Source organism: Aotus nancymaae, unplaced genomic scaffold (assembly GCF_030222135.1).
Source record: "Aotus nancymaae isolate 86718 unplaced genomic scaffold, 86718_ANA_hifiasm-v0.15.2.pri h1tg000051l, whole genome shotgun sequence".
Taxonomy (NCBI): domain Eukaryota; kingdom Metazoa; phylum Chordata; class Mammalia; order Primates; family Aotidae; genus Aotus; species Aotus nancymaae.
Genome location: NW_026988465.1, coordinates 11,000,176 through 11,018,603, shown reverse-complemented (window position 1 = coordinate 11,018,603; position 18,428 = coordinate 11,000,176). Strand labels below are relative to the sequence as shown.

At 44.5% G+C, this 18,428-nt stretch overlaps 1 protein-coding gene across 3 annotated transcripts in view; it reads right to left on the bottom strand.

Annotated features, from left to right (window-relative positions):
- Positions 1–521: 521 nt before the first annotated feature.
- CD83 (CD83 molecule) overlaps positions 522–18,428 on the bottom strand; it is a 138,699-nt gene continuing 120,792 nt past the window's right edge. For 2 of the 3 annotated variants that reach the window (XM_012476575.3, XM_012476577.3), the window contains 3 exons: positions 5,386–5,602; positions 3,395–3,501; positions 522–2,037 (listed from right to left, as the gene is read on the bottom strand). In XM_012476575.3, coding sequence (XP_012331998.2) covers positions 1,909–2,037; positions 3,395–3,501; positions 5,386–5,602 — 453 coding nt within the window. In that variant the 3' untranslated portion in view covers positions 522–1,908. The remainder of the gene's footprint in view (positions 2,038–3,394; positions 3,502–5,385; positions 5,603–18,428) is intronic. The other variant, XM_012476578.3, reaches the window with a different exon arrangement.

The window sequence follows — 18,428 nt, the reverse complement described above, 5'->3', positions numbered from 1 at the left end:
GCAGAAACCCCGCCCCTCATCCCTCTCACCTGTGGCTGTGCATGTGAATATGAGCTGCTCGTGTACCGGGTAGCAACGCGACCCCAGGATGGAAGTGGAAGCGTCTCTGGGAAGGAGGGAGGCTGCTTACAAAGATCCGTCTGCTAGCATGCCCTCCCTCCGAGAAGGGCTCTGCCAATCTTTCAGCTCTTATTTTGGATTCTGATTCTCAAACTGGTTTATAGACATCCTAGTACTCATCCCAAAGTCGGGATTTTTTCATTTGTACTTGTATGTGTTTTTTATTTTTAACTTTTATTTTAAGTTCATGGGTACAAGTGCAGGTTTGTTACATAGGTAAACTTATGTCATGGGGGTTCGTCGTACAGATGATGTCATCACCCAGGTATTAAGCCTAGTAGCCATGAGTCGTTTTTCCTATCCCAAAGTCTTATGAGTTGAATATAAAACAGAAAAACACCGCTTCTTCACCTGCATACGTATAATAACATGAAAGCCACAACGGAGACAAAAACACTAAGTGAGCCTGGTATCCAGTTTACTCCCTAATATTAGAGGGGACAGTAGACACATAACTCAAGCAGTAAGACGCCTTTGGAAACCAAGAAGGGAAGGGCCCACGTTTGATAAGAGAGAAATCCAACAATGGCTAAAACATCCACGCAACATTTCGGGAAGTCCCTTCTGCCAGTGGCTCCCGCGTGTCCGTATCCTGGAGTGTGTTAGGCTACTGCTTGAAGAACAGACCATGGGCCTGGCCTCCCCACTTCCCCGAAGGAATTATTGCAGAAGATTCTGGGAAAGGCTCCGTGGTAACCTTCTTTGTTTCAGACAATGGAAAACATGAGAAATGAGCACCTTCTCGTCCCCAGACCACCACCATCATGGCAAGGATAATGATTCAATAGAGTTTCAAATTTGTATAGTGCTTTATACGTTTTCGAAGAATTTTCACATATAATATCTTCATCAGCCCATGCAACAGCCTTGTGGTTTACAATGGAGAAAGCAGAAACCATAAGGAGCTTGCTCCAGATCATGCAGCCAGATAGTGGGACGATGGACGATGGGACGAGCACCCGGACTGCACCGTGAGCCCCACATTTCCGGCCGGTCACTAAATAGCTCTCTCTCCTGTCATCCTCTCCGACTTCTTCTCCTTCTCTATATCCAGGCTGCTTGTCAGTTCACAATGCTATCTAACTACAGATACAGATTTCAAAAGCAGAAAAACACAAACCCTTCTTGACAAGTACGTATAGATAAAAAAATAAATGTGGCACTCTTCTTTATTGCTTCTTTATGGAAGTCTTTCCCTGATGAAAAGACCCTGCTGGAGAATAGTTCATCGACCTGCTATTTCTTTGTACACAGATTACTCCTTAGTAATAGCAGGACCTTCACACCAGGAAATTATTTGCTAAATATTTCCCACTGTCTCACAGCTTGATCTGTCAATTTCTCCCAGAGGTAAAACATCTGGGCTGGTACAACAAAACACAGCAAATTCAAAGAGATGTCCCTTAGATACAGAAGAGGACAGCTGTCCTCAGGAGTCTGTCGCAGGCCAGCTAGGGGCATTCATAGTTCCCAAGACCCTTTTCCGGCTGCATTTCACCATAGCTTTTACATAACTGAACAAGTGTCCAGGAGGTTGACCAGGTAGCTGCACACGTCGCTGAAAAGGTGGCCGTGGAGAAGCAGCAGTGGCCCCATGCTATGTGGTCATGTGATGGTTTGCAAAGGCTGCTCACAGCAAATGGGGTGGGATCCACTTCTAGATGTTTTCGTTCAGGTGAAGGACTGCACGGGGGGATGCCATCTCCAGCGCAGGGCTCATTCTCCTCTCCTCCAGTGTGACAGACAGGCACACCCTTGAGCCTCAGCTTCAGGAAGAAGAAATCCTGCTCATACCAGTTCTGTCTTGTGAAGAGTCACTGGCCCCACATGCTTACTAGGGGAAGTAACTGGGAGAAAAGCTCGTTCCATGCCAGCTTTAGAAATATCTGGGAAGATACTCTGTAGTCGTGCAAACTTCTGAAAAGAAATGAAATACAAGGAAGTGAATAATTGGAAAACTTCAGCAGTTGTCACCTCCATTTAAACTCTGTTCAGTAAAAGCTGGCTAGACAACCCATTCTGGAAGCTCTTAGAGCTCACTGCCTCACTCACACTCTAGGGATTTGTACCAACCATTTCACTGGCACCTCCAAACTTGTACCAGGAGATTCGCTGATTGTGTCATTTCAACCCCCTTCTGTTAGGTCTCTGTACGGAAAGTCAATGCCCACAGAAGAAGGCATTTGCCAACAAGAAACTAAAGTCACTCATTTTTAAAATACACTGCCTGGTAACTCTAATTATCTTCTTATATGAAAATAACACTAACATCTGAACTGTAAGCTCCTTGAGGGCAGGAGCAATGTCTTACACCTTTTTATGCCTTGTACAGTGCCTAGCATAATGCCTTGAACATAGTAGGTGCTCACTGGAGTCTTTGATTGACCGATGTCTAAAATAGAAAGCAGAGAGACAGGTGCCCAGCCAGAGAGGCAAGTAAGTGAATAGAGGGACACAGTGAGTAGCAAGAACCAGTCCTGGGGTAGCTCGTGGGTAAATTCTGTCCTGGCCGCTAAGTAGCTCACCCTGCCTGGTAGATGGAGACAAAGGGGGCAGATCACTTCCTAGAGGGTCAGATACACATGTGGCCCTACTTTCCCACAACCATGGTCAACACAGGTGAGCAGCCATGCAGAAAGAATCTCTGAGGGCTTTTAGCTGGAACCTGCAACCAACAGCTCACGGGCATGCCTAGGACGCCTGAGCACCGGCCAGCCACCCTCCACCCTGGGAGCCTCCCTTGGTGCCCCAACTGCTCTGGCTTCTTGGGATTAATTCTTAAGGCATGGGCAGAAATACCAAAAATATAAGGGGAGAACCCCCATGAGAAAATAGTTTGAAGGCAGCCAAAGGAGGGTGATCTATCCCCTGGCATCCCTGGGGCAGTGGGGCTCACTCCCTTACCCACAGGAAGAACAGGGCCTCTGTTCTTGGATGGAGGACCCTCAGCGCTGCAATTTCTAGCACTGTGCTGACAGGGCCTCTGGTCGGTCTTTCATAGAATCCCTTGCCATTTCCCAAACGTCCGTCCCATATCTTACTTTGTTTTTTTCCTACAATGCTCTACATGTGGCCACTAGACAAAAGCTGGAAACATTTCAGGGAGCTTCGTGTAATGATTCTCCCAGTCTAGGGGCCTCAAAAAGAGTCCAGGGTTCAAAGAATAATCTCTCTCGCCATTTTTAAATGATTCATGCTATCTGCAAAAGATATTTGGATTGGTGCCCTGGGTAATCTTTTAATAACCGAAGAGATGTTTTAAAAAGATACTTACACAAGTGAAAATGATGAGTGTTAAGTAGAAAACAACCAGAGCCAGCAGCAGGACAATCTCCGCTCTGTATTTCTTAAAAGTCTCTTCTTTACGCTGCGCAGGGCATCCTTTAAAAAAGTAAGTGACAAGTGAAGCCATTTTAATAGGATTTTTCTACCATGAAAAATAGCTAAGAATGCTTTGTTCCTCCGTCCTGGAGTCCTGCTCGTCTCCTCTTCCCATCAGGATGAATGAGAGTGACAGTGACAGCAGCAGCAGCCAGAGCACGCTGTCGCTCTGTGTCCAGCTGCGTGTAACAGGGCTTGCATATAGCATCTCCCTGAATCTTCAGAGCAGGCCTGAGCAGTCCCATTTTACAGATGAAAGAGCTGAGGCTCAGAGAGGGTCAAGGACCAAGGACCAAGGCAGCTGAGCCAGGTGTCTGGTCCAGGCTTATCCTGCGTCTGTCTGCCTCCACTTCGGATGTCAGGCCTTTCCTGGCTTACTTTATCCTTCTACCTGATAAACCACCACTTATTAATCCACAGATTTTCTTAACTTCATCAGTGTTTGGTAGAGCGTGGTGTGTTCTCACCTCATGAGGACTCAGGGACCGTGAAAGGAAGCAGGTGAACTGCCCTGTGATGGCCAAATACATTGACAGATTTTCATAGAATTGTTCGAGCTCTTTCAGCAAGGCTGCCAGCATGGGTGGGCGGGAGAACAGACCCTCAGGGTTGTTAAAGGCTGTGGTGCCGCATTCAGAGAGGGCAAGAGCAGCGAGGCCGATAGTCCAGGAACAGGCATGAAGGGAGGCAACTCTCCCCACTCGGCGCAACACCCAGCGTGCTGTTTGGGGAAGCAAGCTGAGCTTTGGCTACAGTGTGCGTGCAAACAATCTGCTCAACGCCCCAGGCAGGAGCAGGTGGAGAGCGAGTGAGTGGAGGGGGTTCTGGCCAGTGGAGCCAATGGCTGCATCTCCAGAGATCTGTCGACCCCTGAAAGTGGATTCAACGTTTTGTCAGCAGCCTAGGGCTGGATCGTCACAGCTGTGGGTAATGAGAGCCACTGTCCTCATGGTCCCTAACATGCATTGATCGTTCCGTCTGTCCTAGGCACTGAACTCAGCCTGTTAACGCAATTTCTCATTTAACCTTCACTACAAGCCTATGTTGTAGCTGTTACTTCCATTCTAGAGATTAGAGAACTGAGGCTTAGGGTCAATCAGGGATTTGCTCAAGGTCACACACTAATAAGACACAGAGTTAATATCTGAGCCAGATGTAAGTGACTGCGGACTCTGACCCCTTAAGTTGTTATGCAACATTGCCTTGGAAGAGGAAAAAGAGAGAAAATCCGCTGTTCTCTTCATTTCCTCTCCACTCCCCACGGGACGTGCCTTATCTCTCCACTTTCCCCTGCAAAGCTCCTCTCGTTCATGTGAATATTCATTGAGAGCCTACTATGTGCCCAGACACATCAGAGAAGAAAACAAAGAGGTTCTTGCTGTTTTGGGGAGACAGATAGTAAATCAATCCACACGTAACATGCTAGTTGTACTAAGTCTCAGGAAACGAAGAAAGCAGGATGAAGGGCTGGAGATTCAGGAGGGCCTAAGGGAGGTGTGTGCATACAACACTAAGCAAAAGCACACAGTGCCCCTTAAACAGGGACTGTACTCTTGCAGGTGTAATAATATTACCCTAAGTCTGAGTCCTTTCAGATACCCGACAGCAGGAGAAATCAACTACTGTACAGAAACTGGGGCTCTATGACCACATTTTTACCACTTCCAGCCTCGGCCCAACAAGTGCTGGGCAAAAGTCAAACAAAAGGCATCATATAAGCCACGTGAAGAGAAAATGGTGACATGCTTGCAGCGGATTCCCACTTCCAGCCACAGATGTGATCCAAAGCTCTGGAGCTAGACTCCGAAAAACAGGCTCGACTTTAGGCCCTGAAGAAAGTGCACATGCATTGTGCAAGAAGGCGATTGCAGCAGGTCACCTCACCTGTCACTCTCAAGATCACCTTGCCACTTAGGTTCCTATGCCCATCTGGCTCCTGCAGAGTGCACCTGTACGTGCCCGCGCTGCAGCTGGAAGTGTTCCGGATCTTCAGGGAATACAGCCTGCCACTGGGGGCCTCGAAAGAACCATTTTGCGTCTTCTGATGATACTGCAGGTTTTCCTGAGAAGTCTCCATCCTCTCTTCACCGCCCTCCAATAGCTGTGAAGAAGGAATCATAGCACATGATGGTCCACTGCAACTCGACCCCAGTGTTTCCATTTTGTTTTCATAAGATCCAGCCTGAACTTACGTGTATAAAACAAGACATTATGCTTTTGTGTGTGTGTGACCTCTGGGAGAGGAAAGATCTGTGAAAATTCCTAAGGCTACATCTTCAGAATAACATCAGGATTGCATTTCATGATTCTGTCATAAGTATCCTAATTTCCACCCTGTATAAGGGAGAGCGTTGCTGCTGATGACAGGGACATGCTGTGCGTGAATCTTGCTGGATTACATTTTCTGTCTATGTATACATGTATAGACAGGATCGTTCTGTATTAAATCTTCTCTTGTTTTCTTCAGATGCCAACTCACCCACTAAATGATTCCTATTTTTGTATCCCAGCCTTTTATTTGGAAAAATTCCTAAATCTGTTATGATCCTTTCCAGACGATTCAACTAAAACCAGATATGCAGATGAGCAACGCCCCCTGAGAACAGTCACCTTGTTCCTTAGGGGCTGTGGATCTGTGTGGTCACACCTGACGCTGCTGAATGTACCACACCTTTTCTCTGTACTAGGGCAGTGAGACAGCTGAGAAGACCATGCTTTACAGAGATTGTATGTGTCGGATCATTTGTTAATCATTTCAAACCACATGGAAGTGCAGGAACAGCTGACTTTACTGTACCCAGGACAGACCGGCCAGACTTGGTAGATACCCAATTTAGCCAAACATTTTATCTGGCTGGCTTTCTTTCTTTTTTCCCTTTTTGAGACAGGGTCTCGCTCTATCACCCAGGCTGGAGTGCAGTGGCGATCATGGCTCACTGCACCCTTGGCCTCCTGAGTCAACCTTCTGGTACTCCCACCTCAGCCTCTCTCCAGTAGCTAGGATTATAGGCATGTGCCACCATGCCTGGCTAATTTCTGTATGTTTATTTGTTTTTTTAGAGGCAATGTCTTGCTCTGTTGCCCAGGCTGGTCTCGAACTCTTGGGCTCAAGCGATCCGCCTGCCTTGGCCTCCCAAAGTTCTGAGATTATAGGTGTGAGCCACTGCTCCAGGCTTGCCTTCTGTGAACTCTTTGTGATCAAACTGGTGGAGGTGTCTTCAGCATCTCCCACTGCAGAGATTCGGCTCATACCACATTCACCATTAATTCTCTCTTTCCTAGACATATTTTTAATTTGCCTCATTAACTTGCCAGTTGCTCCTCCATTGAAATACTTTAAAGCTTCTAAAATGAATTTACATGTGCAGTAAAGCAAATCCTTGTTTTCAGCCTTCCTGGGCAGTCCTTCGACATTGATATCCCCAGCAGCACCTGAGTTTCCCTTTGCTGGTTGGCTGAGGACCAGCAGGAAGCCCAAGATTAAGTGACATTCCTTACTTGTCCCTACCATGATAACTGCACCCAAGAGCCACCTTAGGGAAGGAGACAGAGATTATCAGGCCCCTCCACCACTATCTTTGCTTGCACCTATCAACGATGAATCTCCCCTTCCAGGAGCACCCTACCACTCTTCTCTGACTTTTAGGAAGGGACTTAGTGCAGGGAAATAGATAACCCAGGAGTTAGGGGAATACTCTTGTGAAGCAACTCGGGAGAGAAAATACACACAGGCACGTGTGCACGTGCACACACACACACACACCCACGAGACTCATTTCAGCTTCATGTATTAATTCAGGGGATATACCACAAGGTCACTGGGAAGTTTGGGCCCCAGTCCTGGTGCTCGTTAGCATTCCTGTAGAGTGGGCTACAGAGACATCTGGTGGCAGATTGATCGCTCCTGCAAGGAAACCTGCTCAGCTCCCTCCTAGCCCTGAGCTGAGATGAATGGCTCTTCTCAGGCCGAGTCTGTGGACATAAATCCCATTTCTTGATGGTCCTTTTTGTGTGGAAAGATTCCTTCCTAAATAATCAAGATTCTATGGGAGGAAGCGAAAAGACAGGGGCCTTTGGGTGTGCAAAAATAAAGAAAAAAAGAAAAACGGTGGGGCCAAGGAAATTTAGAGGAAACTAACAGTGTCTCACTGATTCCAGACACGTCTCATTCAGCACCAGTTTCCCTTTTCAAGCCTAAGTAAACCATCAGCTGCAGCCTCGTCGTGGGCTCACACTGCTCCCCTCTCACCCCCACTGCCTGGCAGAGGTGCTTCTTCCTACCAGGCAGGGCTTTCAACAGACCGGAGACCGAGGCCCATCCAGTGCCAATCGGTGCCTAGGGTGGCCCAAAAGGCCACTGTGAAATAAATAGCTCAGCCCAGTCTCTACAGTCCCCACTCTGATGTCCAATCTTGCTTTTCTTTTCTAACCTCCAAATGCGAGCGTAGCTGCAACAACCATTTTGAGATTACCCACCCGTGGTTTTCTCCTGGGGAGCTCCTCTCGCATCCACCAACCCCTCCCTCCCCGATCTGAAAATCAAGATCAAAACTGTGAATCCCTCTGGAGCTGGCAGAAATATAAACTATTGTGTCTATTTACATAAAGATGGCCCCATTATTGTGTTATTGTGTTAGCTGCTGGGGATTGTTGAAGCAAAAAGGTGCTGGTGATCAAAACTGGCTGGAAGTAACTTCTGCCTGTTTGCAGAGAATTCATTTTATAAATCAGCGCAAGACCAGTAAAATGTAGTTTATTTGATGGTTAGATTTTCATGGGCCTTTGGCAAAACCTTCAGTGGGCCGCTAGTTAATTTTAAACGGCAAAACAAAGGCAGGGTGAGCTCGTAAGGACAGAAAGAAGAACTGAGGGAGGATGTGAAACAAAGAACCCCAAAGCAACCTGCAGAATTCTGATTGGCTGAAACCTCATGGCCATCAGTGGGATCATGGCAAAATATCTCAACTCTCATAGGGTCATCTTCCAAACACCCCTTTTCCCAAATGACCCAGAGAACTACTGGCAAAACCTAGTAACTCTTGCCAAACTAACGAACAGCCCTGTTTGCCTAATAACTAACTACAGCAAAAAGAATTCTCTGTAAATTCAGACACTGCACCTGGAAATATTTCACGACCCTCCCTCTAACTTCCAGCTTTAGGTGTATACATTTTCAGCTAAACTTTCTCTTGTGACCCCCAGCTGTGGAATGTGGGGTTTGTCCACAGCTGCAAAAGTGCTGGTAGTTTTTATGTTAATGTTGCATGCTCAGAATAGGGGTGGGGCCCTAGCAGGATCAAGGGACTGTATGCAAAAGCTCAAATCAGCTATCAGCAGGCTTTATTGGATGAGCTAACTGTGGCAGAGGCACCACCAAAAACTGAAGGAAAAATTTCAGTGGGAGGAAAATGGAGTAACAGCAAATGGGCCATCCTCACTTTGCTTTGTTTTATGAGTTCTCATAAACATTGGAGCTGGCTCAAAATCAACCACTGGCAAGAACAGCTCTTTAAACATTCCAAATCTAAAAGTGTTTCATTGCTTCTCTGCAAAAGCATTTTAGGAAATAGTAATTTATAACAAAAGGAACCCTCAGATTCATTCACAGCCAACCGTAATTGACAGGAACTATTTAATGCACCCTTCACAACGCTAATATTGTAGTACAGTGTGCTAAAGCACAACACAATTTCAGCAAATTAATTACTCAAAACACTCATCCCAATCATGTTTTAAAAATCCACATGTTATGCATTAACTTTCATGCTGACAACTCTATCATTTTTGGTTGAGCTGGAAAAGTGCAAACGTGGGGCATCTCATTTTCAGAAAGCCTAGGGACTGTGACTGGTGTCAGGCCTCCCATTTGACTAAATCATTTAAATACCGTATTCTTTCTCTCAAATGGAGATTTGACCTTCAGGAAACCACAAGCCCTAAATTAAAATAAACTCTCTTTCATTTGCAGAATGCTAAATCAAGCAAACACAAGTACTAATTTTATGGGCACGTGAATGAAGTCAGTTTTTTTTTTTTTAATGATGAACAAATTTGAACTGAAACAAAAGAAATAAAATAAATCATTAATTATGGATGAAACTGAACCAATATTTTAAAAATCCTACTGTGGAAAGTGGTTTTTTTTTAAGTTTACATAATTTTATCCAAACATATGCCAACCTCCTACATTACCATTTGGAATCTAAGAGGGTGATAGTTTTATAGCAAAAAATGAGTTTTGATCAAAAAATCGAAATACAAATTTACCATACATCAGATTTGTTAAGAATGCAGGGCTGGGAGTGGTGGCTCATGCCTGTAATCCCAGCACTTTGGGAGGCCGAGGCAGGTGGATCACATGAGGTCAGGAGTTCAAGACCAGCCTGGCGAACATGGTGAAACCACATCTCCCCCATAAATACAAAATATTAGCTGGGTGTGGCAGTGGACATCTGTAATCCCAGCTACTTGGGAAATTGAGGCAGGAGAATCATTTGAACCCAGGAGGTGGAGGTTGCAGTGAGCTGAGATCATGCCATTGTACTCCGGCCTGGGCGACAGAGCAAGACCCTGTCTCAAAAAAAGAAAAAGAATGTAATAAGTGCCTACCTAAAAGAAAAAAAAGTACAAAAAATTCATCTAACGATTTGATAAAACATATTTAAGGGTATAGATTTTAAGGATTGAAAGTTGGTATTAAATTAATCTGATGTATTCCAACCACATTGAACAGCTTTTTTTTTTATTGCATTTCTTGTGCACTAACATTCATGTACCTCGGTTTCTAACTCAATTAAAGTGCCAATATAATTCCCATTCATCATAAAAACAGCTCTTTATAATGTGCAAAATAGTTTGGCTCGGAGGTTGATGTTATAATGAGGGTAGAATGTATGAGCATTAATATCTTTTTTTTTCTAAGCGTAGTTTTATTAGAAAAATGATTTTCCACTTTGAAATTTACTGGGTCTAACAGACAGAGCTGGATTTATGGCTGTTAACAGAGTTATGAGTATAGCAGAGGCAACATAATTAAGAGCACAGGCGTTGGCACTGGACTGAGCTGGAACCAAACCCCAGCCCTCCCACGGCTACCTCTGCTCTTGGCCAACTGACTGAACCACGTCAGGCTTGGACAGCTCCACTGGAATCTGGGGTGTTCTCATCTCACCGAGCTGGCGAGAAGATACTTACGATGATGTATACACACCCTAAGCATCGTATCGATCACACAGAAAGCCCTAAAGATGTTACTATTCTCTCTCTCCTTTTTTTATAGTCAAGATTTCATTCGGCGTACTAAAAAGTTCCCTGAATATAAGAAGAATTTAAAAAGTATTTATTGAATGAATGCGTGAATTTTAGAAACTGTGAGAAAGTTACAGGAGCACTGGCTTTGGAATCAAAGGTCTGAAGTCAATCCCAGCTTCTCCATTCGTTAGCTGGGTCATCTTCCACATGTCCCTTCACCTCTGAGCCCCGTTTTGCCATCTGGAGCTCCCTCACTTGCTCATGGGGTTATTATAAGAATCAAGTGAGAAAACATAGAAAAGTGCTTTATAATGGATAATGCTGTAACATAAACTATTGTTATATATGATAGCTTTCCACACCATTCACCCATTCTGTCACTTCTTTACCACTGACACTTCTGCCTCCTCTGGCAAAGTTGTCCTAGAAGTCCCAATCTCTGCTCTAGGGAGAAACCGTTTTTTTCCACATACAATGTCTTCAAAACATCCACAACATTCTGAATTTTTTAAAGCACCATCATAATAATATAGCAAAACCCCTTTGGAACTGAGATTTGAAGGCAATGTTGTTCATGGTTCATGCCAATCATCTCTCTTCCCTTAGCATCCCGTGGGGCCTGCTGGACCTGGAAGAGGTACCATTACAAGCTCTCTGCAGAGCTCCACACCTGGTTCTAGAAGAGGCAACTTAACTTAGGCCTGATACCCCACGATCATGGAGACTGGTTCTGATAGGCACGTGACCCAGTCAAAGTCTCTTAAGAATAATCAGACCCATGTTGAGATATTTGAAGAGAAACACAACCTTCTTCTTTGCACTTGCTTCTGAAAGGATATACAGATTAAGCATCTCTAATCCAAGAATCTGAAACACTTCTGCTCCCAAGCATTTAGATAAGAAACGCACAACCCGTCCAACCCTGCAGTTACTGGCTACGATCTGGCTGCCGTGTAGAAGCTGGACACGTTACCAGTGTAAAGGAAGACAGAGCTGAGAGAGGGAAAGCCGCCAAGTCCTGGGGACATTCATGAACCTCTAAGTCTAGCTGTATTCATTTGTCAGGGCTGCAGAGCACCACAAACTGGGTGGCGGAAACAATGGAAATGTATTCTCTCACAGTTCAGGAGGCCAGAAGTTCAAAATCAAGGTGTTGCCAGGGCCAAGCTCTCTGAAGGCTTTAGGGCAGAATCTGTTCTGTGCCTTTCTCTTAGCTTCTAGTGGTTGCCAGCAGTCCTCAGCATCGCTTGGCTTGTAGACACAACACTCCAATCCCTGACTCTGCCTTCACGTAGCATTCTCCCTGTTGTCTGTGTCAGTGCGTGTTTTCTCTTCTTAGGACGTCATTCATACTGAAGTAGGGCCCTCCCTAGTCAGGTAGGACCTCATCTCAATTTCATTACATGTGCAAAGACTCTATTTCTAAATAAAGCCACAATCACAAGTATCAGAAATTAGAACTTCTGATCTTTCGGAGGGGGCACAAATCATGCCACAACGCCAGCCATACCTGAAATGTGAACTCTATTTTGATTTTTTTATTTTTTTCACATTCCAATGATATATAAGCTACTATATTTCCTCTTCTTTAGGCTAGTTTTGATTGGATTTACAATCCCTTGCAACTGAAAGACTCCTAATGATAAGGCACCCTGCACCACCATGTAAATAAGGGTGGCACATAGGGGGCTATCGGCACGTGGCTCCAGCCTCTAGGCCAGTCCTGCTTTGTCCCTTGGGCTCACACACCTCCCACTCCTTGAGGAATCAGACCTCAAGGCCTGATTTGAATCAGAACCTCTGTTCTCCAGAACTGCTGGTCCAAGGCTATTATGAACTGTTTATGGCAACCAACACCATTCTTTCCCTAAAGGTTTTCTCTATGTGGACCCATCATCCTAGGAAGCTACCAGCTCTTCTAGAATCGGTCCTCTCTTTGGAGAACTGGAACAATTCTCCAAATTGTCCCAGGTTGGTCCTCCAAGAAAGCATCAGGTGATATGAACAAGGCTTGGGCTCCGAAGTCTGTACAAGTTCCACATGACACACATGGCAATTTTACCCAAATACACCTCAGTACAAAACAAAACAAAATGAAAAACAAAAACGCGCTTATGAGTATAAAGGAATCTTAGGGAAGTATTTTCTATCCAGCTCTATTTTGAGCTCGTGATTGTTGGTACAAAATTTAGGGTTATTCCAGGGATAGCCAGGAAGGGATTATGGAAATAGCTTTAGATAGAGGAAATTTTTTTTAGGTAATCAATCTGCTTTTAGTCTTTACCTACATAAAACTTTCCCTTATGTCACTGAGACCTTCTCCAAACTTCCTCTTCTTTGTGTATGACACTGCCAAGTACATAGCTAAGACAATCCAGTCCTCATGTGACTCACGTTCCCCCTTTTATTTATAAAAACGAGTTGGTTTCTTTGTTTAGTCTTTTTTTTTTAATTTTCAATTTAACTCTCAGCTCCTTTCTTCCTCCCTCCCCACTGTCAAACTAAAAGATTTTGGCAACTTTGCTCTGTTCCACTATTGTCCAAAAATCTCAGTGATCCACTGTTCTTATCTGGATGAGACTTCTATAGCCCTTCAGAAGCTGCCTCAATCTTCCTTGCCCACTCCTCCACAGAACCACATGGAGAGGACTGGTGACCAAGAGGAAAAGAAGTAAGTCTCCCCCTGAGACTCATCTTCTAAGACGAATCATATTCTATTTATCACCAGGAGAAGTATGCTTTTCTTTAGGCATATTTTGCATTATGCCATTCACTTTGCTTAAAATCCTTCAATGGCTCCTTACTGCCAAAAGGAGTTCAAGTCGTCATTGTTGGGCAGTCAGGGCCCCTCACAACCTGACCTAGCCTACGTTCTAATGTTATGTCTCAGCCATCTGCTGGGTAGGTCTTCCTTCTACATCACTGCTTACCTCAATGGTTCCCAAAAAGTCTTGGATCCTCATGCCTTTGTTCAAGATGGTCTTCCAGCAAAAGTTCTACATCAATCTTGAGATGGCCAATGCCAGGCCCAGGACGTGGCACACATTTGAGATTTAGAAATATTTACTAAACAATAAAAGTGTACATATGAGAGACATCTGAAAAGCAACTTTATATCTTTCATGGTTTGACCTAGGGAGGAGCCCTAAAAATGACTGAACCAGGTCAAGTACTATAGGTGTCAATATGGACAGTATGATTTTTGTTTTTATTCTAACATACATTGTTTTCACAGTTCAATGGCTCTACATTTAATGTAGAAATGTTTCCTTTTTGTCCTAAAACATGTTCTTAAATCCATCTTACAACAGACTCACTCTAGAATGAAGGAAGCACAGTAAGTGTTCAGCACTGGCTCTTTTCTTGGGCCACGAGGGTCTGTGGCTGTACAGATGACATCTGCCCTGAGTGCTTCTCCACTCTAGGCCCTCCTAAGGCACTCTGCTCTCCTCAGTATCCCTGGTTTTGTAGCTCATTATCACACAAGATGGTAGAGACAGAAAATATAACCCCACCAAAAAGAAGTTTAGCAACATACATGGAAGACAGCCTTGAGCTTTTGAAGTTACCTCATGCAAGCCATGAACTTCCTCTCCAACAGTTTCCTTAGCGTTAATGTCAGAAGAACACTCCATGGATGGTCCATGATCTGCCCCAGCTGGGGCTCTTCTCAATATTCTAAAGTCTATTTATAGTAGACTTTTATCTGAAGTCACACTCTTACTTCCTTTTTCTCCCTTCCTTTGGAAATCATCTGAAAAGGCCACTTGTCTTGTGACGCTCCACTGTCCTCACCCCCGCAGCATCACCCAGAGGCGACACCATATATCCTCTTTCATTTTGCATCACCCGTAGGTTGTCAGGGCTCCTAGTGTGATACAAGAAGGCACTGCCTCTCTGGGATAAATGACCACTCATGATTATCCTTAGATAACATCAGCCAGGCCCAGAGTACTCCATCCAGTCATCCTCTCTCTCCAAACCTACATTAAGGAGAGTGCAGACACAGTGATGCTTCTCATGAAGTACAGATGCAGCCCTTTAATGCATGGCCTCACTCCTCGCAGGCATGATATTGTGCTGTGCCCTCTTACATCTTATGCCAGAATTTAACCACAGGCCATGGCCAATGGAAGAAAAGTCACAGATCAAAGTCTATTGCATATTTTCTCAAAATACCTCCTCAAAGAACCATAATCAATTACAACTTTTTTTTTTTTTTGTACAGACAAGTCTCACTACATTGCCCGGGCTGGTCTCAAACTCCTGGGCTCAAGCAATCCTCCCATCTCAGCCTCCCAAGGTGCTAGGATTACTGCCATGACCCTAAGCCACCACACCCAGGCTATTACAATTTTAAAACATAAATTGATTGGGTCATGCCTGTAATCCTAGTACTTTGGGAAGCCAAAGTGGGAATATGGCTTAAGCTAATGAGTTGGAGACCAGCCTGGGCTATGTAGTGAGATCTTGTCTCTACAAAAAACTGAAAACATAAAAATAAGCCAGGTATGGTGGTATGCCCTTGTAGTCACAGCTACTTGGGAGGCTGAGGTGGGAGTATCACTCAAGCCCAGGAAGCTGAGGTTGTTATGAGCCGTCTTCATGCCACTGCACTCCAGCTTGGGAAACAGAGTGAGCCTCTGTCTCAAAAAATAAAAATTAAGCTAAATTGAGCTACTATCCTAATGAATATGATTTATTAACTTTTCTATTTCTTCTCAATCACCCATTCTTCCAGCACTTTTGGAGGCCGAGGCGGGTGGATCATGAGGTCAAGAGATCAAGACCATCCTGGCCAACATGATGAAACCCCATCTCTACTAAAAAATATAAAAATTATCTGGGCATGATGGCACATGCCTGTAGTTCCAGCTACTCAGGAGGCTGAGGCAGGAGAATTGCTTGAACCCGGGAGCCGGAGGTTGCAGTGAGTTGAGATCGCGCCACTGCACTCCAGCCTGGCACCTGGCAACAGAGCAAGACTCTCTCAAAAAAAAGAAAAAAAGTACAAAAGAGGAAGGGATGAGAGGAGGACCTTTCGTCGGATCCCAGTTAGGAGGACATGGGTCCACAGAAGAGAAGGGCTGGGCCAACTGGAATTGGGCTATCTCTGTCCACTTTTTTTTTTTTTTTTTTTTTTTGAGACGGAGTTTCGCTCTTGTTACCCAGGCTGGAGTGCAATGGCGTGATCTCGGCTCACTGCAACCTCCGCCTCCTGGGTTCAGGCAATTCTCCTCCCTCAGCCTCCTGAGTAGCTGGGATTACAGGCACGCGCCACCATGCCCAGCTAATTTTGTATTTTTAGTAGAGACGGGGGGGTTCACCATGTTAACCAGGATGGTCTCAATATCTTGACCTCGTGATCCACCCGCCTCGGCCTCTCAAATTGCTGGGATTACAGGCGTGAGCCACCGCGCCCGGCCTCTCTGTCCACTTTTGGCTGCACCTTTAACCTCCTGAGCATGTCTCTATTAAGTCCCTTCTGGCCCATTTCACTGCATCTTTGAAACAGGGAGAGTAAAATGAACACTCTTCCTTCCCAACCCTAACATTGCAAACAGATTGGATGCTGTCTGCTTTGAGTTTTCTGGTCAAAGGCACATGACAAAAAACACATGGTTTACATGGATCCTTTTGCTAATTACAAGTAGTCAGTGCCAAATGGACAAAGACAGGATGCTACATGGTGCCAGAGGTTTGAGTGGTGAATGGAATTTTAAATTGTGAGTCATTATAACCCGCACTCGTGATACGCAGACAGCCTGCAGAATGTGCCTTAATCTGGTGGACAGTGAAAACCCACTGTGAGGGACTCTGCTTTCCTTGCCCGGCACGAAGCTCACTCTTGTGCTGGCAAAACAGGTTTTACAAAGCCAGGATAGTGATGATGACGTTAGGTGGGATGAGATAAGCTGGCTCTGGTTACCAGAAAGAAATTCCTCCCTTTATGCTACCTCTCCACTCTGATGAAACACTTTACAAGAAACTTGTAGGAAAATGAAAAGACGCTTAATCTTCTGTAAAATGAAGTATTTTGGCAATTCACCACTTGTCTTATCTCCAGAACACTCTCCATTTTTGTTGTGTAAGCACAAATCCAAAAGTATAATTATTGGGCTGGAAAATAAAAAATATCTATAGAATGTGCTGAGACCTGTTTAAAAAAAAATGCTTAAAGGAACATTATATGTCACTTTCGGGCACCTGATTCACTTATTGGTATAGCATAACTCTCCTATCTATGAATTTCAATCACTGTTTACTTCTCAAAAAACAACTATGGTATGACTTTTCAATGGCACCATTCCATGGATCAACAGATAAAAAAGAATGCCTAGAGATTGCTGTCCCTTTTTTTCTTGACAGAGTATTGAAAGACCTTCAGGGGAAATCTTCCAAGAACTGTGTCCAATAAACAAGCTCATGTGCTACAGAGTTACATCACCAGCTGACATCCAAGGAGAAGTCTAAGGTTAATTGCTATGGTTTAGTGGACCATTCAAAATGACCCTGTGCATGAAGCTTTCACTCCAGAACTGTTGGAACTTTACCGCCTAAAGTTTCATCTACTTGTTTCATGAGTACTTTTTAATTACTCCCCTGGGGATATTAATAATGTTTTCTTTCTTTATTAAATAATTACTCTCTGGAAGGGATAGTGGTTTCATGTTTTCCCCCTTCTGTGAGATAACTAAGTCCCTGCCTGATCAGCCTGGGGCACTTTGATTTTCTTTACCTTAAATTACTAAGGTAGAAGACAGAGATAGCGAGATAGACTTCTAACAACTCAGGATTTTGAATCAGACCCCTTGGTTCAAATCCCAACTCCACCATGTAGCCAGCTGTGCAACAGGTTACTTCCCACCCTAGGGCTCAGTTTCCTCACCTGTAAAGTAGGCAGAGTAATAGTACCAATCCCTTAAGTCCATTGTTCCGATGAATGGAAATAGACAATGTATGTCAGTATTTACCTTGGAGCTTGGCATGTAGTCAGCATTCAAAAATTGTTTTAATAATATTTTTTAAATACTATTGTTTTTTTTTTGGAGACGGAGTTTCGCTCTTGTTACCCAGGCTGGAGTGCAATGGTGCAATCTCGGCTCACTGCAACCTCCACCTCCTGGGTTCAGGCAATTCTCCTGCCTCAGCCTCCTGAGTAGCTGGGATTACAGGCACGTGCCACCATGCCCAGCTAATTTTTTGTATTTTTAGTAGAGACGGGGTTTCAGACCAGGATGGTCTCAATCTCTTGACCTCGTGATCAACTCGCCTCGGCCTCCCAAAGTGCTGGGATTACAGGCGTGAGCCACCACGCCCGGCCTAATACTATTGTTTTGACTATGAGAACAATTTCAGAATTGTTGTGTTCTCTGATTGCACAGTAAGTAAGGTACAAATGAAGTAGGAATACTTAATACCTTACTTTTATATACAATACAATGCCCTGAGGCAGCAGTGCCATCAACGTTGTGCATAACTCATGAAGTGCTAGGCTGAATTCACAGAGTACCTTTGCAATGTATAGGGCAAAAATTAGATGCCATGCAGAATACACAAAAGTATCGATACAGCCACTGTCCCTCAGGGAATTGACAATCCAGTTAGGAGACACACACACAAAGAGATCACTGCAATGATGCCTTGTACTGTTAAGTGGCCAGATACACATACAG